This window comes from Rhinoderma darwinii, chromosome 6 (assembly GCF_050947455.1).
Source record: "Rhinoderma darwinii isolate aRhiDar2 chromosome 6, aRhiDar2.hap1, whole genome shotgun sequence".
NCBI classification, from domain to species: Eukaryota; Metazoa; Chordata; class Amphibia; order Anura; family Rhinodermatidae; genus Rhinoderma; species Rhinoderma darwinii.
The window spans coordinates 55,721,487-55,746,985 of record NC_134692.1 but is presented as its reverse complement, the minus strand read 5'-3'; the positions used below and the strand labels follow the sequence as shown (position 1 = coordinate 55,746,985).

The 25,499-nt window shown below is 40.3% G+C and overlaps 1 protein-coding gene across 1 annotated transcript in view; it reads left to right on the top strand.

The window, feature by feature from the left end:
- LOC142656587 (aldehyde oxidase 1-like) overlaps window positions 1-25,499 on the top strand; it is a 98,969-nt gene that overhangs the window by 38,253 nt on the left and 35,217 nt on the right. The window contains exons 9-16 of the mRNA XM_075831519.1: window positions 3,638-3,779; window positions 4,276-4,368; window positions 11,889-12,040; window positions 13,135-13,228; window positions 19,017-19,120; window positions 20,819-21,003; window positions 22,458-22,620; window positions 25,294-25,380. Coding sequence (XP_075687634.1) covers window positions 3,638-3,779; window positions 4,276-4,368; window positions 11,889-12,040; window positions 13,135-13,228; window positions 19,017-19,120; window positions 20,819-21,003; window positions 22,458-22,620; window positions 25,294-25,380 — 1,020 coding nt within the window. The remainder of the gene's footprint in view (window positions 1-3,637; window positions 3,780-4,275; window positions 4,369-11,888; window positions 12,041-13,134; window positions 13,229-19,016; window positions 19,121-20,818; window positions 21,004-22,457; window positions 22,621-25,293; window positions 25,381-25,499) is intronic.

The window sequence follows — 25,499 nt, the reverse complement described above, 5'->3', positions numbered from 1 at the left end:
CTGACAAACGATAACTTTTAAGTTTGTATAAAATATGTGATCATCGACAAATAAGCGGATTATCACTGATCGTTTGCTCGCTGCACATGTTTACACTGGACAATGATTGGGAACGTTCGTTCATGCTAACTACCGTTCAGCTGATTATCGCATAGTGTAAAAGGCCCTTTACTGTGAACTGAAAAGTGATAATTCCAATACCAATCGATGGTGCAGAGGTAGGAGTCGCACACTCCTACCACATAAAAAGACACCAGTGTTTTAAATGGCACATGGGAGGGGGGGCTGTAACGGATTGTGCATTGTGGTCCATCAGCTTGAAGCTACACCTCCTGGTCACAATACCCTAAACAAACATTCCTTTATCATATATACAACTTAGGCTTCGTTCACATCTGCGTCGGGACTCTGTTTGTGGGCCCCGTCTGAGCTTTTTCTGTCAGGGGAACCCATGTACGGAATCCTAACTGAAACAAACGGAAACCATAGGTTTCCGTTTGCATTACCATTGATTTCAATGGTGATGGATCCAGTGCAAATGGTTTCCGTTTGTCACAGTTGTTTAAGGGTTCCATCTTTTTGACAGTATCAATAACATAATCGACTACGCTATTCATTTTCTGCCAAGACGACGGAACCCTTAGACAACGGTGACAAACGGCAACCATTTTCACCGCATACGTCACCATTGAAATCAATCGTGATGCAAACGGAAACCTATGGTTTCTTTTTGTTTTAGTTAGGATTCCGTTCATGGGTTCCCCTGACGGAAAGCTCAGACGGAACCCATGAACAGAGTCCCAACGCAAATGTGAACGAAGCCTTAAGTAGTGTAACTCCAGTACACTACATCCACCTCTTTTTTTCCCTTGTCTGTCTTGTCTTCCCTTTAGGGGTCTAAATACCCACTCTTGGGTATTGGATCGGGATTAGATTATTTTTTGTTTTATTTTGTCATCACAATTATCTTTATTTTTCTACCTTTTCATTGTTGGCAGTAGAACATATTAAACTATCGAAGTCCATAACATTCCAGAAATGTAAACTGCATTCATATTATAATGTACTGAGATAAACATATAATAAGATGTGTAAACCTAATTCCTCATATATTTGAACCTTTGATCAAGTAATTATTTTCCTCTGTTAACATTATGAAACTGTTTTAATAAAAATGACAAAGTAAAAAGCAACACCTTTTATATTGATTATAAAAATACATCTCTCCACCTATCCTGGTAGTTGAAAAAACCCCACTACACTCGAGGGAACCAAAGGAGTCCCAAATGTTATGGCATCTGAGCCCTGTCTTTGTCTCAATCCAGTGGCATACCAACTGTAGAGGCAGGGCACATGACAGCTATGGGGTAGGTTTTCAGGGACATTAGTGCCTTCAACAAGAAGGTACAATCCCACTCCACTACCAATTGTACTCACTTTGTGTGATGTAGTACATAAAGAAAATGGCACTTTTACATAGGATGTCTTAGGAGTCAGTGACTATACTTCTGCAAAATAAGTGGAGGTTGAAGTCGGGTTCCCACGGGACAGATACGCTGCGTAAAAACCACACAGTGCATCCGACCTGGAACCCGCAGTACATTCCGTCTGAAAAACGGCACCACATTGTATTTTTTCAGACGGAATTTCCGCTGTGGAAAGTAGCAGTAAAAATAGCTAATATTTACGTAGGTTGTTGTTATGGCGACGCGTCCCTCCATCGTAATTCGGTCCGGCCTCCCTGGATGACGCTGCAGCCTGTGATTAGCTGCAGCGGCGGTCACATGGGATGTAACGTCATCCCAGGAGGCCGGCCTATGATGTCATCCAGGCCGGCCTCCTGGGATGGCGTATCATCCCATGTGGCCACCGCTGCAGCGGTCACATGGGATGCAACATCGTCCCTGGAGGCCAGACAGCAGGAAGGAGGAGGGCGTTCTGGGTAAGTATGATATTTCTTTTTTGGGCTGCGATTACGCCGCAAAAGTCGAACACTTGGCTTTCTGTTGCAGGTTTTACATCCACATTGAATTCAAAACCTGCAACGGAAAATCAACAAAAACGCAGCATAAATTGACATGCTGCGGAATTAAATTCCGCACCACAAGACAATTTATTAACGTTTACGCTGCAGTTTTTTTCCGTATCATGGGATTGAGATTTTCTGAATCTCCTCCACTTTGCTGCTACTGTAAATGCTGCGGCGTTTCCACACAGAATTCTGCTTCGGAAATTCTGCAGCATTTACGATACATGGGATCCCGGCCTAAGACTGTCTTAGTGGTTAACACTAGAGGTCTAAGGTGATGAAGGGGTTAATATCTAATATCCCTGGAGGTCTATGGTGGTTTAGCCATTAACATTTAATGTACAGTATATTAATATAATTATATGGTTATTTATATTATTTGAGATGTTGAATGGGTTAATAGTGGTGGTCTCTGACTGGAAAATGTATCTATTTTAATAGGTCCAGAATTCTTATAGAGGTTGAAACTTTTTTTCTAAAAATCCCCTGCTTTGTTTCACACAACCATCCAGTTAAATGATAAAATTCTGTCTGTCTCCAACTGGCACCACATGTTGCCTACTGCATACGGATTTATACTGCTCTCCTTGACTAAAATACTTTTAAAAGGGATTTTTTATTTGTTAATGAAAAGGTCAATCAGTGTGTTTGGTGCAACTTTATAATTAGTTTTTATTAAAAATTATTTTTACTTTTTGAGATACAGCTGCTTTGTATCTTGTATACAGAGCAGCTGTATCATGCACCAAGACCTGAATCCATCAGGTCCACAGGACTGACAGGTTCAGTGTCAGTGGGTCCTGCGTGTCTCTGACAAGCAGGATCGAGCTGTTAATGATCACATCGAAGTTATGTACTATACAGAATACAGAGCAGCTGTATCACAAAGAAAAAAATATTTTTAATAAAAACTGATTATAAAGTTGCACCAAACACCCTGACCTTTTTATTTAAAATATAAAATAAAAATATCTATCTGCAACAAAATTTTGTATTTAATTCAATGTTTTCTCCTGAGCTGCTCAGATGTTTTTTTTTTTTTATTTTGTTTTTTTTTTGGGTGCTAGGACCACGTCATACACAGGTATACAGCCCCCACTGAGTTCAATGCTAGCTGTCTAAATCTATATACAGATACAGATGTAGCCATCTTTATTTTGACTTATAGCGCATTAAATACACAGTGGCAAGAAACTTTAAATTAACTTTTTCAATGACTTTTCAATGGCTTTTGTTGTGTGATGTCACGCTGCAGCAAGTTATCAGAGTCCAGATAAGATTGGCTACATCCGTAGTTCCCTTTGGTGGTGGCTGCATGTAGCCAGATTTATATAATTTATTAAATCAGAAGAACAGTTCTGTGCCCTATAAAGCTACAAATTGGGAAGGACTTATCAGATGTGAAATCTGTGCAGCTGCCCAGGGGTGCTGTAGATAAAGGGCCCACTGCTACCTTAAAAAAAAAATTGTGCTCCCTATAAAACTCATCCATTCATTTTCATGTCACAATTATTGGTGGATTAACACAACGGCAAGGGATTTTCTAGAGATGGATGCACTAGCCACAATTTCAATAATGTAAGTTATAACAATTTCTATTTGAAACAGTTGATGCTCAAAAGCCCAAAGAAAATGACGACCTTTCATGGACAGAGAATCACATGGTATTCACCTTCCACACTTGCCGAACTTCTAGAATTGAAGAGCAAATATCCTAAAGCTCCTCTTGTAGTTGGTAACACCAATGTTGGTAAGAGAAATGTTGGGGGGGAAAAAATGATCCTATTATCATAGAGCAGCTGTAATCCCAATACAAAGTACGGTAGTGTTCAGTACGAAGTCAGCAAGTTCTTGGTTTCTGGTTTTGAGCGGTGGGTTTTTGTCTTTTACTGTTAATACTATGTTTCATTCTTTCCATGCACCATCACAAAGGCTACACCGTACAATGCAAATTAATGGGGCACTTGTAATCTGCTTCATGCCCGATCTATTGCAGAATTTTGCATCAGAATTCACCAATTACAATGCAAAGGGTGGATCTGCAGTCAAATTAACAGTAAAGTCCATACCACATGGATTTTAATATGAAGAGTATTCGTTTTGATAGCATTTAATTTTATATTACTACCAGTGGACCAGTAGGGTTTCGATATGACACCTAAATGTGCTATTACTGTGGTGTTACCATCAGTTTAAATTTGTATTGTGTGCCTGTATTCTTCTAATAATTTGTAATGTTTTCCTAGGTATACAGATGAAGTTTGAAGGCGTTATTTTCCCCGTTATCATCTCACCGCTGAGAATCACAGATTTATATATTGTTGCTTCTAATGATCAAGGTGATCAATCTATAATTATTATTTAACATTTTAATTTTTTAATATGCAATAGTGGATTCCAAATCTTTTTTCTTTAGTAGGGTGGGCATTTGCTTCATATTTACTTATTAAAGGAAACATTTCAGGGAGTCCGGAGTTGGCACACAAAGATTAACAATCGTTCTCCCCTACTAGGATAGAAGAAAGAAAAGACGCACGTTATTAGGGTAATTATATAATAAAATAGTAGTCAACTAGCCAGGAATACTCCATAACCCCCCCTCAGGAGTTAATAAACAAATCTGTAAGTATGCAGCAATAAATTTATTAGGGAGGAATATTGTGCTGACTCCGTACTCATGGAAAGGTAAATTTGAACCTTCCATATTGTCCGTTATCAGTACACAAAAGGGATACATCAAGGAAGAAAGGGAAAAAAAAGAGGGACCAAGACTCCATTTTTAAGAACTTTACCCATGAAGTTGAAGAGGACCAAGTGGAATGAGATCTAATTTCCTGTGGAGAAGGAAGACCGCATAGCACTTAGCAAGAGCCAGTACTCCTTAAAGGGGTATACCCATCTTAGATATTCATGACATATTCACAGGATATGACATAAATATCTGGATGTGGGTCAATGGGAGTTAAACAAACAGTAACTCCCATTCAACTCCCTCTACCCACTAGTCCTCATCTGGAATCTGCGGCCAGCGGCCGTTGCACCAGGCAAAACGGGGTTTGGGTGACCCCTGTTCTCAATATAGGTGCAGGTTCCACAGCTCGATTTGCCATAAATCCCTGAGATAGGAATACCCCTTTTAAGCTCTGTCTTTTCTAAATAAATCAACAAATCTCTCTTCACATCAAGAAGATAAAGTTTGCTCTGAAAATCCCCTATGGGATGTAGGAAAAAACCTGGAAGAAAAATATCCTGATTTAAATTGTTGGTTGAACAAACTTAAGGAATATAACTAGGAAATGCGCAGATAATGAGGCAGTCTTAATTTACTCTGAAGAAGGGTTTCCTAAATTAATCTTACTCACTCTCTTGGCTGAAGTGATACCAACGAGAAATAAAGTCTTCCATAATAAGAACCTTAAATCCACATCAGATAGAAGCTCCAAAGGCAGCTGTGTTAAGCCTTTAAGAACTGATGAAAGATTCAAAGGAGTGATAGGTTCCTTGATAGGAGGACATACATTCTTGATGACTTTGAGAAACCTGCTTACTATTTGATTGTTAGAAAATTTCCCATCATAGAAAGTATCAATAGCTGAGAAATTGACCGTAAGTGTGAATTTTGCTGAAGCCTTCCTTGAGAAATTTAAGGATGTCTGGGAAATAAACTGTTTAGAGTAACAGGATGCAAACCACTTGCTAATACGGTTATAGACCTTGATTGTAGAAGGTCTTCCAGACAAGACCAGGATTTTTACTACATCATTTGTACTCTGCTTTGCGTCAAATTTTCAATGTTTTAAATGGTACAAGCCTCTCTGGCACAGAAGATACAGGCAAGCAGATAACTTACAGAAGATCTATCTCTAAAGCTTTAACGCCAGTGGAAACCAAGCTCTGCAGGGCCAAAATTGGAGGATTGCAATTGCGGACGCTTAGTCCTTTCAAGATTTTGTTGAGAACCCTCATTATCAGTGGAGATGGAGGGAATATTTATACCTTGGTGTTTTTCCAAGGGACAGAACGGCTGTCCAGATGGTCCGCATGATCCACTTTTAAAAGGGAACAAAACTTGTTTGTCTTTCTGTATTCACTGGTTTCCATGACCTCTAATTCTGAAAATCAAACTCCCTGATGATCTAAAGAAAATCTTGTCTGAAAGTTCCACTATGATGGGTTCAATAAGTTTCTGTTGATCCCTGATATTTGTCGTTCCCCAAATGTGAATGGCTTTGATTTCCTATAGAGTATTCTTGGCAAAAGACATGATCAGTTGACACTCCCTCAGAAGCTGGGGGAGACCTGGTCCTGCCCTGTTTATTTATATAGAACATGGATGCCTAGTTGCCTGATTAAGCACACTCTGGCCGCAAAGGAGATGATGAGAACTGAGACACTTTTCTCTGGACCACCTGTGCTGGACCCACGTGTCTATCTTGGGAAACTTTAGCCTGAAGTGGAAGCATTTGTCATAAAGATGATCTGATCAATACTGGATATTTATCTCCCTTTTCAGATTTTGTTCCTCTGAAGCCACTATTTGACCTTCCCATTGGTGGATTCTGAAAGAGACTTAAGTTTGTCCAGACCGGAAGGTCTGGACAACATTGGCAGAGTTCTGTTACATTGGCAGAGAATGTAGTTTTGGCGACATCTGATATGAACCCTGGCCCATGGAACTGCATCCAATGATAACCCAACACTCTCATTGCTGTGTGAACCTTCACACAACAGAGATAACCGATTCTGGACCTCCATAAAGATCTTTAAGACCTTTTCTCTGATAGGGCTAGAGAAATTGTCCTTGAGTTTATGACCAGCCCCAGAAAATTGCACACCTTGGAAGGAGTAAGATGGGACTTCTCCCAGTTGATGATGAGTAAGTGACGTCTCTGGACATCTGTAGTCAGTTTGAGGTGTTAAAGACTTTCTCTGGAGGGTGCCTTGAGCAGCCAATCAGCCAAGTTAGGTTTAACAATTATCCCTAGAAGCCTAAGAAAAGCTGCAAGAAAGTTAACCATCTTTGTAAAAATTGGAGCAAAAGAAGGCAGATAAATTGGTAATGGGCTATTGAATTGTTCTGAGCGACTGCCATCATAGAAAACCTTCTGTGAGTGCGGAATGGGACATGGAGGTGTGCATCATTCAGATCTATATGGTGATGAGATGAGGTCGTTTTGTTAAAGAATTGTTCAGCAGACCTGATCGTCTCCATCTTGAATCTCTTCTATACCATATATTTGTTGAAAAAGGTGAGGTCGATGACCTGTCTCCAGTTGCCCCCTTTTTTGGAACTGCAAAAACCCTTGAGTGGACACTAGAACCCTGCTAATGGTATGGGACTCTTTTTATCCAGAGCACAAATCTTGACAAAATATTTTATTAACCGGAGGACACGTGGATTCTCTCGGTTGATGAAGAAAGTATTTGGAGAAAACTGATTAAGCTCCAAAGAATAGCCCCTCAGAATCCGTGTTCGAACCAAGGACTGGCAAAGTTTTGAGCCAGGCTGATGAGAAATTTGCTAATCTGGCATCGGCTCTGGGAGCTGTAATTCTGGCGTCTTAAATTAGTCTTTAGAGCCTCCATAGAAGGGCTTGGTTTTTGTAAGCAGTGAAGGAGTGTTCTTTTGGGCTAAAAACCCCGCTGCCTATTGAACTATCTGACATTCCGTCTATTTTTATTTCTTTTTGAGACCTTCTTTTTTGCCTCCGAAAGGGCCTAAACCAGGTTTTTGGATTTATTTATTTTTAGGTTTTTTTTGGGGGTGGGGTACTCCCTTGCCCTAGCTGAAGGATTTCAAACTTTTAATAGCAGAGAGCAAAACAGAGTACCTGCTTAAAAAGGCAGAAAGCAGAAATTATTCTTGGATGGTTGTCTCCAGGCCATTCTTTGAGCCATAAGCCTCTCCTAGCAGAAATGAACAAAGTTAGCACAGTCCCAGTGAATCCAATGACAAGTCAAAATTTCACTGCCAATTTTATATCAGGAGGAATTCTAGATTGAGGAGGCTACAGAGTAGGTTTGCTTGAGAGGTATCAGCCCTTCTATTCATCTGGAGTGCTGAAACCTCAGACGGGAATATGGATTTATTTATTTATTTTTTGAGACATGCTTACCTTAGCATGTCTTAGATTCCTATTCTTCTAGGGCCTTGGGAACTAATTTGTACACTGCTCGGAACCTAGAACCTAAATCCATCTTTTTTCAGACTTGGTCCAGTTTATTTGCATACATTCATCCAGAAGAGAATGATCTGGTAGTATATGGTGTGGTGTTTATTTTTTTGTACGTTTTCCTTTTGGGTGCTCTACTTCCACAGACTTTTTGACCACCTTTTATCAAGTCTTGTCTTTATGCATCAGATAGAAGTCATCAGGAAGACCTATATCAGAGCAATCCATCTTCTCTCAAATAGTAATTGAAGATCAGAGTCTGAGTTTTTTTTTGTATGTTTAAGGAAGATTTGACTTCTGCCAGCTGGAGACCACTCTCTGTATGCCGGCAAACACAAATACAGCTTCTACCTATAGAGACCGATGTTTGTTCATTGACTTCTGGGGGTTTGTTTTTGGGGGGTTGATGATTCCTGGGTTGTTAACCACTTATTTATTTATTTAATTACTCTTATTAATGTGCATCTGTGTCTTCTGTCCTTGTAGGCGGTAGAATTATTGATAACCATTTTGTGTGCTCTGATGGATGATATGAAAAATATTAAGTCACCTTTTTCCTACATTTTATTAATTTCCAACATTTTAAATGTGGTATAAGGCCTAGGCAGGTAAGTTGCGGAAAAGATGATAGCGACAGAAATGATGGTAAAATAAATTCTTTACTAATACCACATACCACCCAACTTTCAAGTAACGCAAAAAGCGACAACCGATGTGGCACGCATAGCGCAGAATTTTTTTTCCCCTTTAAGCCACTCCTCTAACCCCACCTAATTCCTGCCCATACACACCCGGTTCAGCCCAAACCGTATCATACTCCCATAGTGCCTCCCCACAGTATAATGCTCCATAGAACCCACACACACAGTATAATGCAATTATATTTGCCCCCACACAGTATAATACCTCATTATGCCGCCCATACGGTGTGATGTAAAATAGCTGCCCCCACACAGTAATGCCCCATAGATGCCAACACAGATGCCCCCATACACTATAATGTCCCATAGTGCCGCAATGCCCCTGTAGATAGTGCCCACATAGATGGTGCCTGTGCCCACATGCTAACATAGTGCCGCAGTGCAGACATATAAAGTGCCAGTGTCTACATACTGCCACAGTGCCCATGTAGATAGAGCCACACACAATACCCATATAGATAGCACCACAGTGTCCCCCATGTAGGTAGTACCATTGGGGCTCCCTCCAGGAGTTGAACCAGCCAGTGCATCGGACACACTGTGGCCGGGGATTACGCTCCAGGAGTTGTCCCTGATGTCACTGTCCATATATGGATGTAACATCAGGGGCTCCTTCAGACGTGGAATCCCTGGCCAGAGCGTCGTCAATGCTCTGGCCGGGGATTCCGCTCCAGGAGTGGCCCGTGATGTCCCTGCATGGATAGTGACGTCAGGGGCTCATCCAGTAGCAGAATTCTCGGCCTTAGTTTCATCAGCGCTCTGGCCGAGGATTCCACATCTGGAGGGAGCCCCTGATGTCACTACAGTAATGTCAAGGGCACCCTCTAGGAGCGGAATACCCGGCCAGAGCATCGGCAAATCTCTGGCCGGGGATTCCGCTCTGGGAGGAGCCCCTGACGTCACTGTCCACATATGGACAGTGTCCGCAAGGGCTTTCCCAAGACAGGAGTGCCCGGCCAGAGAGCTTGCATTACTCTGGCTGGGGACTCAATATTTGAATGCTTAAGCCGGGAGCTCCTTGCTTCAGCATTGGATTCAACTAAATCTGCGTCTTGAGAACGCAGATACATTTGACACCAGGACATACCACAGGCCGCCGGGACAGCGGGTCACCTCCCGGAATCCGGAACTGTCCCGCTGAATTTGGGATGGTTGGGAGGTATGAGTTACTTTATAACTGGTCACAGCAACGGAAATAACACTTCTCCACAGTTAAGAGGCTCAGTCGCTAAATACAGTTTCATTCGCTTCAGGCAGGCGATGATGGCTTGTTGGCTGACTCACTGCTTCCACAAGACAGACAAGGGCCTGAACTAGGCCTCAACCGACTGCTTCCCTGCTCTGCTCCACTATGCAGGGAAGCTTCTGCCCAGCACCTGCAATAGCTCACTGGCAACACAATTGCAGTTACCTGCCAGTGCAACTGGACCCACTTCAGACTCCGGTTTTGCACACGTGCCGCTCAGCACAAACAGCAGCGTCTCTCACAGCAAGTTTTTTTAGACTTTGCCCACCCACTGAACACAGGATAGTGGAACCAGCCACCTTTTATGTCTTTTTCTGTAATAGGCACCACCCCAGCATGAGAATGCAGCGTAGCCACGCTTGTAATGTCCCCAGCACTGTTATGGCGCAGTAAACAATTAGCTCAGGTAGTGTCCAGAGACGAAAGAGCCAACCATCAATGCCTGCACCTGCCAAGAGAAATAATGTTAGAGCGCAAACAATACAGCACACATATCCAAAGGAAAACATGTTATGTTGTTTTAACGCTCCTGGAGCAGAAAAGCAAGTTACGCATATGTTGCATACAAATTTAGAGACCGTGCAAAAATAAATCTCAGGCAGAGATGTGATTATCTCTGCTCCTAAAGGAAGCGGTTTTTATTTGGTAAATATAATTTCTGCATCACTTTACAGATTCCCCAAACCGCTCTACATGTACTGTATATAAGCTAACAATTTTTGCAACATACTTCACAATTCTCCCCTATTTATGGGAGGAAATCTTACAAAGTTTCCTAGTATCCAACTGTACAACTTAAAGGGATTGTCTCATGAAGAACACCCCCTTTTGAATGGAAGTTGCAGGGTCTGACTTTTCTAACCATCGGTGCTACGCTTATATTGCCCACGGGAGCCACTTTTGGCCAAACAAATGTAGCATTGCATGGCATGCAATTCAATGGATTCATGGATGGGCCGGCTGCTCTGACTCTCATATGCCTTAATAGGGCATATGGATAGGGGATTATCTACATGAGACAAGTGCCATTGCTCTTAGCTTAATATTTCTGTAGGTATACTATAGTTTGCCTTACACTGATGCTGGTTGAACACTTGTATAATACACCGCTATCTCTCCCAACTATCCCAGAAACCCGGTCGCTTGGAACAGCACAATGTGCAATGTTACTTTCCTCCAGGGGTACAATGGACTAGGCCTGTTTAAAATACTTATGCTTGAATCAATGGGTTCGGCCCATTTTTTTCTAAAGGCATTGGGGGAAATTATTAAGACTTGCGTTTCATACGCCACTCTTAATAAAGTGATGCGCATTTTACTCCAGTGCTTTTTATATCAAGAGGCGCATGCCTATTAATAATTTAGGCACATCTCTGTCTGTTCGTGTGCCAGAAAGTGAAATCTACGCCAGTTATGAGCTGGCATAGATTTCCGCTATAATTTCCGCCAGTTTCAGATGTAAATGATAAGGGTTGATCCACGAGTGGCCCTGCCCACTTTTATTAAAGTGCCTTGAGCGGCGTAAATCCGTTGCATTTATTTTTTGCGTAAATTGTCACTTTTGATGCATTTGCGACCTTTCTACGCCAGAAAATGAGTGTAGAAAAGTTGATAAATTCTCTCTCCGGTCTATGGCCAGTTTAACTCTTTTTACGATTAAGTTTCATTGTTTTTCTATAAAGAAGCAGAGTTTGTGAAGGAGGCGCTTCAAAAACTAACATAATTGACATTCTTTGCAGGAATCCTGATTGGAGGAGCAGTTAGCTTGTCCCAAGTTAAGCAGATACTACTCGACAATGTTTCTAAGTTACCAAAGGATAAAACCAAGATATTTAAAACTTTGCTACAACAGCTAAGCACGCTGGCTGGAGAGCAGATCCGAAGTATGGCGGTACGTATAATCATCTTAATGTTAGTTATTTATTATTCTTTTATATTTTAGTAATGAGAATGCAATGGGATTAACCTGAGCGGGCATAATAACTCTATGGGGGATTATTTATTAAGACTGGCAGTACATTCTTAATTAGAAACAAGCTGGAATAAGATGCAACTAATTTATTAAGAGATGCCCGCCTTTTTTCATAAATTTGTCGCATCTCCAGCTGTCCATTCACTACTGAGGGAAGTATTCACCAGCCAGGACTTGACGTAGATTTACGCTTTAATTTTATATCCGTTTCTGGAGTAAACAATAGTAAATGCGTTGAGCCGCGTATAACCCTGCCCCCTTCTGCTACACTCCTCCCACTTTATTTAGAGAAAATGGCCAGAGTGGCGGAAACGGCTCAAAAGTCATGTTTTGAGACTTTTTGATACACTTGCGACTTTTTTATGCCAAAAAGCTTGCAAAGTAAAGTTGATTCCCCTCTATGAAAATGTAATACATTTACCACTACCATAAAAGAATCGTTGACATTTTAGATCCAAAATTTTGGATTAATTTTAGAATATATCTTTATAGGTGTATTTTTATTTATTTTTTTAAGAAAATTTGTGAAGAAACATACAAATAAAAGATACTGGGCAAACTGAAAGTGAGGGGATTTTTGTTTGTTTGTTTGTTTGTTTGTTTGTTTGTTTGTTTGTTTGTTTAACTGCAAGCCAACTCAGTGTCAAGGTCTGTAGCAGATTCGGAGTCCAGTGGCTGAAACAATGTGGCAGGGGGTGATAATAGCAAGACTAGTCAAGAAACAGTCCAGGTTTGGAGCACAGATAAGCGGCAACAGGTTGTAGTGTGAGGCAGAGACGTGGTCAGGATAAAATACAAGTTCAGTACACAGATGAGCAGCAACAGGTTGTAGAGAGGAAACGTGGAACTAGACTACAGTCAGTAAGTGCAAGGGGGGAGACTAATGCCTGGGACATAGGAGTTTCTGGGTTCACAACTTCAGAACCTGACACATACAGATCATGAAAATCATGGTAACACTTGAAGTCTCCTACGTGAAGCTGACAAAATGCAATAATATGCTCCATATTTAGTCTCTAGGAGGACATGTCATCAGCAAAGGTGCAACAAGCGACCTAAATCCTGTTCTTGCTGCAGGGGGCGCCATGCTGAACTTGGCATCTAAAGGTAACTGTGCTGCGGATTAATGATAAAATATATGGTAAATGATGCACAACACAAATGTCTCGTTGGTGCGTCCGAATTGAACACTCAGTGCACATCTATTTTAGGGTGTTTTTTTTCTTTTTAATTCCCTTCAGTATATTCTTCCATGTCCCCCAGTTTGTCAGAAAGCCTAATGACGTCAGTTTGATTGTCTTTCACTCCATCTTCCACTAACCCTGTGATTACAGAAGTGATCCAGTGTTTTTTTGTTTTTGTTTTGTTTTCCACTATGAAATGCACTGTAGGACATGTATTACAAACCACAACTAAAGTTACACCACTCAAATGATGAAAATATATAACAGTTATGGCTCTCAGAATGTGGTGAAACCGAACAAATTATTTTTTTAACCAATAGTTTTTTCTTTGTAAAAGTAGTAAAATATGATTTTTTTTTCCTATTTTCTGTTGTCTAAAACCTGGGTGCGTCTTATAGTCAGGTGCGTCTTATAGTCCGAAAAATACGGTATATCAATTTTTTCTCAGCCATTTTTAATGGGGCCAGCCGCCATCTTGGATGCTTCTCCTGCTTTATTCTGTGTGGCGGTAGTTATTTCCTGTGCGGACCAATGCAGCCTCACACTGTGGGGCAGCTACCTGCTGCCAGATGTCTCAGTTCTTTTGTGACTGAACGTAATCTGTTCCAGGCAGCTAGTCAGAGTAAAGTCACGTGACAAACTTAACCCATGCAGAACTGGGCAAATTGGGAAAAAGAGTATGTGATTTCACCTACAACTGGGAAATGATAGTGAGTTTCATTCAGGCCTTCACAAAAAAAAACAACTGGAGTGCTTCTTAAAATAACAAAAAAAAAAACGTAAACATGAGTTTAGGTCCCAGAAACATGATTCGAATCCTTTCATGGATCTGCATTTAAAATAAATAAACCAATAAGATACTGCAAAAAAATGAAGTAGTAAAACTAACCTTAACCCCTAATACCGAAGGTAACCTTAATGACCAAGCTATTTTTTTTAAAGTTTTTCTATGGTCGCATTCAATGAGCTATAACTTTTTTTCGTTTTCCATTACCATAGCTGTATGAGTACTTGTTTGTTTGGGGAGTTTTTTGCGGGACAAGTTGTATTTTTTAATAGCACCATTTTGGGGTACATATAGTGGATTAACTTTTTTTGTTAGTTTAATGGAACAAAACCCTGAAATTTCACCATTCTTTTTTTGCGTAAAATTTTACACCGTTTGCATGTGGTATAAATAACATATCTTTATTCAGCGGGTCGTTACGATTGCGGCGATTCCAAATTTATATACATTTTTTTTTTGTTTCACTACTTTTTACAGTAAACCTTTTTGTTTTCAAAATGTATTTGTTTGTGTCACCCTGTTTTAAGAGCCATAACTTTTTTTAAATTTTTCTGCTGATATATCTATGAGGGCTTATCTTTTTGCGGGACGACTTGTAGTTTTTATTGGTACCATTTAGGAGTACATGTGACTTTTTGATCACTTTTTATCAAACTTTTTTTAAGGCAGGATGAATACAAAACAGCAATTCTGGCAATGGTTTTCATTTTATTCTTTACGGCATTCACCGTGCGGGTTAAATCTAATAGTTTTGTAGTTTGGGTCGTTGTGGACGCAGCGATACCAATTATATGTAATTTGATCGCTTTTATAATATACTGCAATACTTCTGTAATGCAGTGTATTATTGCCTGTCTGTGTAAAACTGACGGGCATCTGTTAGGCCAACAGGCATTAACTTAAGGCAGACCTACTTGCCGATGAGGTGAGAGGGAGCCCCTCCTCCTCTAAAACCACTAAGAGGCAGCCGCATCTGAGGGGTTAAACGGGCCGTATCACATGACCGGAGACCACTGCTATTGGTCTCCGATTGTTGTCCTGATACCCGAAGCTGTTAGCTGTCAGCCTGGGCTTCAGGAGCAGAGCGCCTGATTTGGGGGAAACAACTTCTAAGGTGCCCGCATGAAAAGGCTGCGCTTCATAAGAACTACCCTGAGCGGATGCCGTATTTACGGCGGTCGTTAGGGGTTAAAGGCCTTTCCTGATTAATGAAAGCAAAATGTATGATAGTCTTTGTGATTTCATTATTCAGTATTTTCAAGATTTCTGCTTCTGCGGTCAATGAATAAACATGTTGTTCATTACATCCAGAAATAGAAAACCTGTTCTGGTCACATCTGACTGGTACATCATGTACATGGTTTGGTCAGAGCTCTCTGTTGTAGCGTTCCATACAGCTACTGCATGTGAGAAGCACAGATTTCAGCTCCTGGATGTAAACAAGAATGTTTCCAGCAAAGATCATAAAATAGTGAGGAATATTAGCACATTTGATATACAGGGCCCACCAAAAGTTCCGGAACACCCTCATAACTTTTGAACGGCTCGAGGTAGAAGGTTGAAATTTGGTGGGATTTAATGGGGTCATAAAATCTGCCAGTTAACGTTAAAAAAAAAACCCCAGCCCTTTGGGGGCGGTGTGATGGGCGGGGGCAGCACAATCTTAAATGGCACGGGGGGTCGAGTGGAGGATTTTTTTTCGCTGAGATATTTAACGTTAAAGTTATCATCTTCATTATCGGCTACCGCCGGAGTTAGCATTACCCAAAATGTACCGCGCGGAGGTCGCACGGTCGGATTTACATCTCATCGGGGTGCTAGATTAATGTGAGTCCCCTTGCCTCTCACTTTTGTGTGTGTGTGTGTGTGTGTGTACACAGCCCGAGATAAGGACCCCGGGGTTCATCATTCCCCCGGCATTTAACGACTCCAAACCCTCCCTGCGCTGTGTGTGTGTGTGTGTGTGTGTGTGTGTGTGTGTGTGTGTGTGTGTGTGTGTGTGTGTGAGTGTGTTATCCGGCCAACCAAAGCAAGACCGAAGACATGTATTATGTGTATTAGTACAAACATAGCAATTACTGTATTAAATCAAATGTTCGAACTGATGTCCTTCAACAACTTTACAGTGTCCTAAGCGAACGTAAAACGTGTCAATAACGTGTCAATAACGTTATTTATAACATCTGGTGTGAATGAATTCGAAATGTTCACTATTGTTTCCTGCAGATCGTCTAAGTTTGCGATCCTAGTCTCATAGACTTTAGTTTTAAATACTCCCAGTAAAAAAAAGTCTAATGGGGTCAGATCTGGTGATCTCGGTGGCCATTCTATCGGGCCTCTTCTACCAATCCATTGATCAGGAAAATAATCGTTCAGAATATTTCGAGCTCGGAGAGAAAAATGAGCCAGAGCTCCACCCTGCTGATACCAAACATTGCGGAAAGCTTCTCCAGCAATATTTTGAATAGCCGGTATCACATGGTTTCTTAGCAAATTGCAGTAATTTTCTGCATTTATGTTTCCTTCAATAAAAAACGGTCCTACAAAATTATTGAGCAATATTCCGTCCCAAACGTTAACCTTCTGAGGATACTGGTTATGACTGTCTCTCATCCAATGTGGATTTTCGTCTACCCAATACCTCATGTTCTGACGATTTACAGAACCGTTTAGTTCAAACTTAGCTTCATAGCTTCATCCAAAAAACAGGTCCAGCTGAAAATCTGATGATTATCGCAAAATTCCACTCTTCTGTCATAATCATCTTCGGAGAGCTCCTGAACTAGACATATAAGGATGATAATGATGCCTCTTCAAAATTCGACGGACTGATGTGGCGCTGATATCATTTTGTTGTGCTCCACTCAAGACAGATGTATGAGGATTGCCATGTACAGTGAGCAGAACATCTAAAGCTTTTTCATCATTACTAGCATGTTTGGGTCTTCCGGATCTTGGTGCGTCTTTAATTCAACCAGTTTTTTCAAAATGATGAACAGTTCTTTTAACAGTTGACAATGAAATTGGATCACGGATAGGATAAGTGGCATTGAATAAAGCCGCTACTTCTCGATAGGATCTTATTTTTTCTTCGCCATACCCTCTCATCATCAATAAAGTGATCCTTTCCATTTCGGTCAAATGCATTTTTTGATATGACAATAGAAATGTACAAAAATGAAAATTACTCTCCGAATTAGCGCTCTCGCAAATTCACAAGCGACTACCGAAATGTGTACACATGAAATCATGTTACAATCGTAGACAATATCCATTTTGTATCGCCGAGGCCGATTGTAATAATACGTAATTTAAAGTCACCTTGATGTGACATTCCCAAGCTCACACACACAAACGCACACGCGCCCACACACATTTAGGATTTTACTTGCGCGGTACATTTTGGGTAATGCTAACACCGGTGGTAGCCGATAATGAAGATGACAATTTCAACGTTAAATATCTCAAAATTGATTGCGGCATTGTTTTCGTATTGAAAAGAGCTTTCAAATGAGCCCCCACTAGAGCCCCCCCCCCCCCCCGTGCCATTTAAGATTTTGCTGCCCCCGCCCATCGCACCGCCCCCAAGGTTTTTTTTGCGTTAACTGGTAGATTTTATGACCCCATTAAATCCGACCAAATTTTAACCCTCTAACTCGAGCCGTTCAAAAGTTATGATGGTGTTCCGGAACTTTTGGTGGGCACTGTATATTCACATTCAGCACATTTGTTGCAGAAATTTCTGCGTCTGTTCCATTAATCTGAATCGAGCTTGCAGATATCCATGTGCTTGTCGCCAAAACAACCCAATTCAAATGGATGGAAATGCATTTCAGTTGCAGAAATTTCTGCAACAAATTTGCTGCATGTGAATTTACTCTTATGCCAGGATCCCACACACTGTTTTGATGCATTTTTTGGCTCAGTTTTTTTGAGCCAAATACAGATGTCAATACAAAAGGATGCCTGCCGACAACAAAAGCCCTGTTTTCCAACTATAAATGGAATTTAAATAACAAAATTTTACTGTGCTATTGTAGCAAAGGACAAACTACACGGACATTAAAAGATTTATGTCCGTTGCTGACATTGACCAGCATAGTGCTGGGGGGGCTCTTTTTGACATTTTAACATATGTTCCTGCTGACCTCTGATACTATACCTGTGGGATGGAGTGCGGCGTCCTGCAGCCGCTGACACTCTGTACCTCCATCAAAGCGTTGTTATACATTGCACTATGCTGGTCAATGTCAGCAACGGACATAAATCTCTTCATTTCCGTGTAGTTTGTCCTTTGCTACAATAGCACAATAAAATTTTGTTATTTTAAATCCATTTATAGTTGGAAAACAGGGCTTTTGTTGCCGGCAGGCATCCTTTTGTATTGATCGTTATTTTTCCCACCAACTATCGGGGTCTTCCTCTCTAGTGTTCGTAAATACAGATGTGAATACAAGAAAGGAGATGCATCAGACTTTTTCTTTAAATCTTTCCTTCCTTTTGGATCCACTCCTGGCTCTGGCTCAAAAAACTGAACCAAAAAGAGCATCAAAACTGTGTGTGATCCTGGCCCTATGGGTCTGAAATGGGGGATGTCCCTTATCAAGGCCATTTCAAAGTTTATCCTGACAAACTATACAAATAATAATTCTTATAGTACTGCCCCCCCCCCCCCCCACAGGACAAAACATGCATATCTGGGTAGCATAAATTTAATGTCTTTCTTTTTATTTTTTTATTTTTTATTAATTAATTATTGTTATTATTATTATTATTATTATTATTATTATTAATATTATTATTATAGAATACTAGCCAAACAAGTTTCTCTAGGAATTTTGGCTACGGTTCCCAAACTTTCCACTTTATAATGGTAATGTAATTTTTTTAACTTTTGTGTTCCTTTTTTTCCCCCTACATATAGGAGGTTCAAGAACAATCCCATTGAATGATGCATTTTTCACAGGTGCATCTGCTCTAAAGCCTGGAGAAGTCTTACTTTCTGTTCTTATCCCGTATTCTAAAAAGGTTGGTTTTAAATGATGAAATTTAGTGAAAGCGGAAAAAATCAAATCCTAGGTACAGGAGCATTTACGCCTGCTCTGCTGTATTCTTTATGTATGTATGTATGTATGTATGTATGTATGTATGTTCATTCCTTACTGGGTAGAATTTGGTTCTAATTCAACAATCGTCAAATATAATATATAGTATGTCACTATGTCACTATGCCTTACTTACTTAGACAACAGTGTTGTACTATTGCCCCATGCAATTTTCTAGAGAATGTATAATCAGAAAATATTTTGTTGGTGTTTTTTTAAATCTTGAAATAGTCACGTTTTCACACTGGCCACCAGAGCAGACACAATAGGTGGATGCTCCTGGTTTTGAGCTTCCTAGATTAGGCAAAATAGTAGCACTATACACACAGATAAGGATGTGTATTCACCTCCCCTGCCACTGCCTTGACTATGTGGATTTTTTTAAAAAAGGGGTTCCAAGTGCATTGGTGCCCATACTGAAGACAGCAAAGTGGCATCCTTGCAGATTATTGGTAGGGCCTCATGCACACGACTGTAATTTGTATCCGCAATTATGGATCCATTCATTTCTTCGGGCCACGGACACCTTCCCGTATATTTATGGGTACGTGTCCGGGGCGAAGAAATGACCGGCAAAAGATAGGACATGTCCTACTTTTTGCATTTACGGACTGTGCTACTATACTTTTTAATGTGAGCTCGGCACGAAAATGCGAGTGACAATCCGCGGCTCGTCCGTGCCGTAATCACGGACCTTACACATTTTCTCTCTTAACTGTTTGCCAACACAGGATGAGAATACTCATCCTGAGCGTTGGGTGCTTGCTGCATTAGGAGGAGCATTCTCGTCCTGTGACAGTGTGACCTGCAGAAAAAAGTGAACATTTTTTTTATGCCGCATGGGGAACGATTTAAAAAGACGTAACCCAAAGAACAATAATTTAATCGTTTGGGTTTTTGTTTTTTTCCCATTCCACCCCACTCCATTTTTTTACTTTCCCAGTACATTATTTGATACATTAAATGGTACCATTAAAAACGACAACTTGTCCAAAAAAAAAACAAGCATACGGCTATGTCGATGGAAAATTGGCTGTGTCCCCACGGGGTTAAACGGCTCCAATGTTTGTGGATTGTTTTAATTTTCTGTATTTCTGAATGGTAGTTATTTTTTACAAAGCCACCCTTTGTTTCGATCATGTGTAATTTGTTAGTAATGACAAAATAATAATTTCTGCTTCTAAGGAGATACATGGGTTATCCCCACTACCTACCCAACATCTCTTCTAATCTCATACTTCAGTTGCATTGTCACTAACAATTCTAGATACTTGTATAAACTGGACGTGAATGACTGATACCTCTAGACAGAATACTTGTGTCTTGGATGTGAATAACCTCTGTACCTCACTCCGATACAAATTTCTTGTTGCACATTTATCCATCTTGGAACGGGACTTTTGTATTGAATGACAGGATATGGGTCTACAAGAAAATTTATTTTTGTTCAATGATGATTTAAAGATGCAAAGATGTACTGCGATGGGTACCACTGTTGCCCCCGTATGCAAACGTCAGCCTTTATAAGATTTTCATTTACATCTATCTGCTGCGTTCATAATGTTTTTCTTGCCCGTATTTGCCTATATTTTTGCCCTTATTGTTTTGTGCTTTTACCCAGAGGCAATTTGTGTCTGCATTCAGACAAGCCCAGAGAGAAGAAAATGCTTTCGCCATTGTCAATGCTGGAATGCAAGTACAGATTAATGATGGCACAGATGTGATTAAAGAAATTGCCATTTTCTATGGTGGTATTGGCCCTACTACATTATCTGCAAAGAACACCTGTCTGGCTCTTATAGGCAGGTAAGAAATATATATAGATTGATATATCTATCTTTTGAGGACATTGGTAATACATTTGGACCTATGTCAAAATTATTCGCAACTACAATAATGGCATGTACGGACAGAACTAGCCCAGATCTAAACTAATAGCATTCCTTTGGTGTCTTCTTGTGAGACTTAGAAAGCATTTGGTCACATGTAGAACATTCCATAATGAACGATTAGTGAGCAAGGGGCCCATTTACTATTCTTAGATGTTCAAATGCCCTTCTTCACTTACTTTAATATATATATATGTATATGTGTATATATATATATATATATGTATATATATATATATATATATATATATATATAATCTCATATTTATTGAGCGTGCATGGATACATCCGTATCTGGCACGAGCACTATATATTGGTATACACTGACTAAAAATCATTCACTCCATTAAAGTACAATACACTGCAATAAAAAACAATAGCAAGGTCCCCTTTTTGGGCTTTGTTTTATTGTGTAGCAACATTGAATTGCAGTGATTGAATGTTGTTGTTGTCACACAGAATGTAAAAAATATCTTTGAAGTGATATTTCCACAAACCCAAGCCTAATTTTTAATATTTGGGAGTGTTATGGTATTCCAGAAATTTTATACCTGTGTTCCCTTCTGAAACATTAATCATGAGTTGAGATACAGCTGCTTTGCATACTGTATACAGAGAAGCTGTTATCTAGCGCTGAAATCTGTATCCGTCAGGCAGGGGCATAACTAGGAAAGACTGAGCCTCATAGCAAACTTTTGACTGGGTCCTTCCTCCCCTCCCCTGGGTGCCATACAGCCCCCAAACAAGTAAAACAAAAAAACTGTACTCACCTATGCCCCGAACGGAGCTGCTCCACAATGCCAATGGGATCCTTGCGTAGGCCGGCGTGATCCAGTGATGTCATCATGCTGGCCTGCGCAAAGTTTCTGTCCCTGCGCCTGGTCGGCTGCAGGCCGAACGTGGCATGTAGCCTAGTAAAAGGCAGAGCAGGGGGATACCTCCCAGCTTTGCTATAGTGTTCAACAGTATCTGCGTCCTAAGGAATATTGAATGTCTCGCCGCTGCTGCTGTAGCAGCCATAGCTGTAGCGGACCCCATAGTAGGCTGCTACGGAGGTAGTTACACTACTGCCGTCAGGTCAGCTGCACTGACGGGTTCAGCGTCAGCAGGTCCTGCGTGTCACGCAGGATCGGGCTGTTACCAATCAAATCTAAGTTCATAACCTGTCAGTGCTGCTGACCTGAAGGATTCAGGCATCAGCGCACGATACAGCTGCTCTGTTTACAAAATAAAAAGCAGCTGTATCTCAAAAAGTAAAAAAAAAAGTTTCAAAGGTGTACATAGCTTTTAATGTAATTATTTGAGATTATATAGTTTGGGTAAGACTCCTATTGTATGAGTTTTTATGAGTTTCTGTATCGTTCTCCTCAGGCATTGGGATGATGAGATGCTTGCTGAAGCCAACAGGCAGATCCTAAATGAGATAACTATTTCACCTTCCGCCACTGAGGGAAAGGTAGAATACAGGAGGTCTCTGACCGTCAGTTTTCTCTTCAAATTCTATCTTGAAGTCCAGCAGAACCTGGATAAACCTGTAAGTTGCATTTGTACTTATGGCAGTAAAGTCCACAATATATTAAAGTGAAGCTAAATGTTTGACAAACTTCTGACATGTCATAGTGACATGTCAGAAGTTTGGATTGGTAGGGGTCCGAGCACTGAGACCCCCACCAATCGCTAGAACGAAGCAGCTGAAGCACTCGTGTGAGCACTCAGCCACTTCGTGTCTGTTAGGCTTTTTCTGGAAATAAATGTATCTGTGTATGGACTCAATAGAAAGTCTATGAGCCCGTACTCCGAAACATTGGCTTTCCGGAAAAGCCGAACAGACACAAAGCGGCTGAGCGCTCATATGAGCGCTTCAGCTGCTTCGTTCTGGTGATTGGTGGGGTTCTCAGTGCTCAGACTCCCACCAATCTAAACTTCTGACATGTCCCTTTGACATGTCAGAAGTTTGTCAAATGTTTAGCTACACTTTAAGAGTATTTAATGCAGTTATATAAGTGTCTGACCAGGAAAAGGCTGTGTGTGATCCTACATTGAATACTCAGAGCATAGAAAAAAATATAGTAGGGGGGGGGGGCGACACAACTTGTAATTAAACTAATAATAGAAAGCTGAAATTCAAATAAAAAGAAAAAAACAGAAATCTAAATTGGATGATCAGTTTTTCCATATCTATTGTCTGCGAGAGAAAAAAGGGAATTTAACCCACTACAGTATAGGCGAAAGGAAACATACTCAAAAATTTCCTCTCTCCCTTGAGTTGGGATGAAATTATATTTTTGATAAACTTAGCAATTATTAATCATCCATTATAAACTCTTCCGCTTCCCTCTCTGGGCCAAAAGTGCTGCTTACCTCTACTATGTAAAACAGTACATGCAACAGTCCTGGGTTCAAATCTAACCAAGGACAACGTTTGTAAATTTATATGTTCTCCCCGAGTTTCCTCCGTGTGTTCCGATTTACTCCCACACTCCAAAAACTATATAGAATAGGGTATTTATGTTTTAATACTTTTTATTGAAGGATTTACGTATGAACTAAAGTACAAACCGATGAAATAGGTAATAATCGTACAAGGGGAAAAAAAGAAATAGGGCGTAAGATAGTTGAGACCTTATGTTAATACAATACTTCATCTATTCTAAAGTAGATATACAGGAGAAGTATATACAGTATTTATGAAAAATAGAATAAAACAGTACGCCAAAATGTGTACCGTAAGATAGTCATTGCAATAAATGTTAAGATAAAACAAGGTAGATTGTACCAATGAAACAAGGTAAGAATAGGCTAATATAGAAGTACCAGAAAAACCACAAAAAACAAATGAAAAACCAAAGAAGGGGGGTAGGAATCATATGACTTAGAAGGGAGTAGTAAAATCAGCAGGGGATCTGAATGAGATCTATACAGGGCAACTGCATAAAGATTTGATGTTCTGTTCAGAATGATCAGCTATGAGTTCTTCCTTTTGCGTAATTACATTCACTTCTCTAGCCCACTCTGCACTAGATGGGGGAGTTCCAGATCACCAATGGAAGGAAAGAGTCATTCGCGCTACGACTAAAATATAGTGTAGGATCATGCTTTTCTAAAGAGAGGACAGGGAACCATGGCCAATTGACATAAGTGCCAATGAGGCAGAATGTGGAATGATGGTTTCACAAAGATGTTCTCCTACTGAAAAGACTTGAGATCAAAAAAGTTGCAAAAGAGGGTAATACCACCGGATATATAATCAGGAGCCCACATTGCTTATACATCTTCAACAACTGTCTAGTACTGGTAGATATAAAAAGGACGACCCTCGAGAGAATTTTGTAGTTGTGCTCCTGAGCTCTACAAGTAATAGAGAGCGAGTACGCTAACACACATGCCTTAGTTTTCTCCTTATCTGCAAGGGGTATGCTGAGCTTAGTTGCCCATTTATGCAAATCTGACAGGAGAACCTGGATTGGTGAGTTGAAACTAGAGACTGAAAATTGTGGAGCGGAGGCAGTGTGGTGTGAGGAGTATACAAGAAAGGCTTTAAAGTCTGTTAAGGATGGGGAATAAGGGGTCCCTGTAAACCGGGAGCAAACAAAGAATAACAATTGTTTATATTACAATCAGGATAGGGGGTTGACCCGTGGAGGGGCAGGGTAGTTCAGATAAAGATGTTGCCTCTAATCCAAACAGGAGTTCATGGACGTGAGGGCACAGTATATCTATTTGGCTGGAGTAATCCTTCAATTGCAACTATATTTGCAAGTATTGCATGATTCAATCCCATTTAAACCTCTCTCCAAGCTGTATTTCTATAAGGGTAGTTCCAAACATCTCAAACTCCAAAAGGGACTAAAATTCCAGAAAAAGACCAACAAAAACGAGTGTTCAAGCAGACGGTCTGTTTCTTCTCAGACGGTGAAGTGGCTTTACTCCATCCAAGTTTAGGATGACTGCACCACATTAAATATGACTTCCCTCTAATCTATCAGAATCTACAGAAATCTACAGTCTGTCAGGGGTCTACCATCCTAGCTTGCAGTTTTTACACATTTGTATGCATTTATGAAAAGGGAAGAATTTATTTTCACTAAGATTTTTTTGTTCTGAGACTATTCCGTTTTACAAAGTTAAAAACCAGAGTCTGTGTATGATATATATAATATGTATTATATGTCACTCTTGATATTTTATTTCTTGGCAATGTTTCTAGATCAAATCTTCTGTCAAGGCCTCAGAACACCTCAGTGCCATCAAAAGTTTTGAGACAAAAGTACCAAAAACTATACAGATTTTCCAGGTAATATTTTTAGTGTTGAGTCAATTATTTCAGGCTATTATAGTACAAAACATACGTATGAATAAATACATAACATTTATGCTATTAAAGTTCTTTAAAGCATGGGATTTTCAATATTT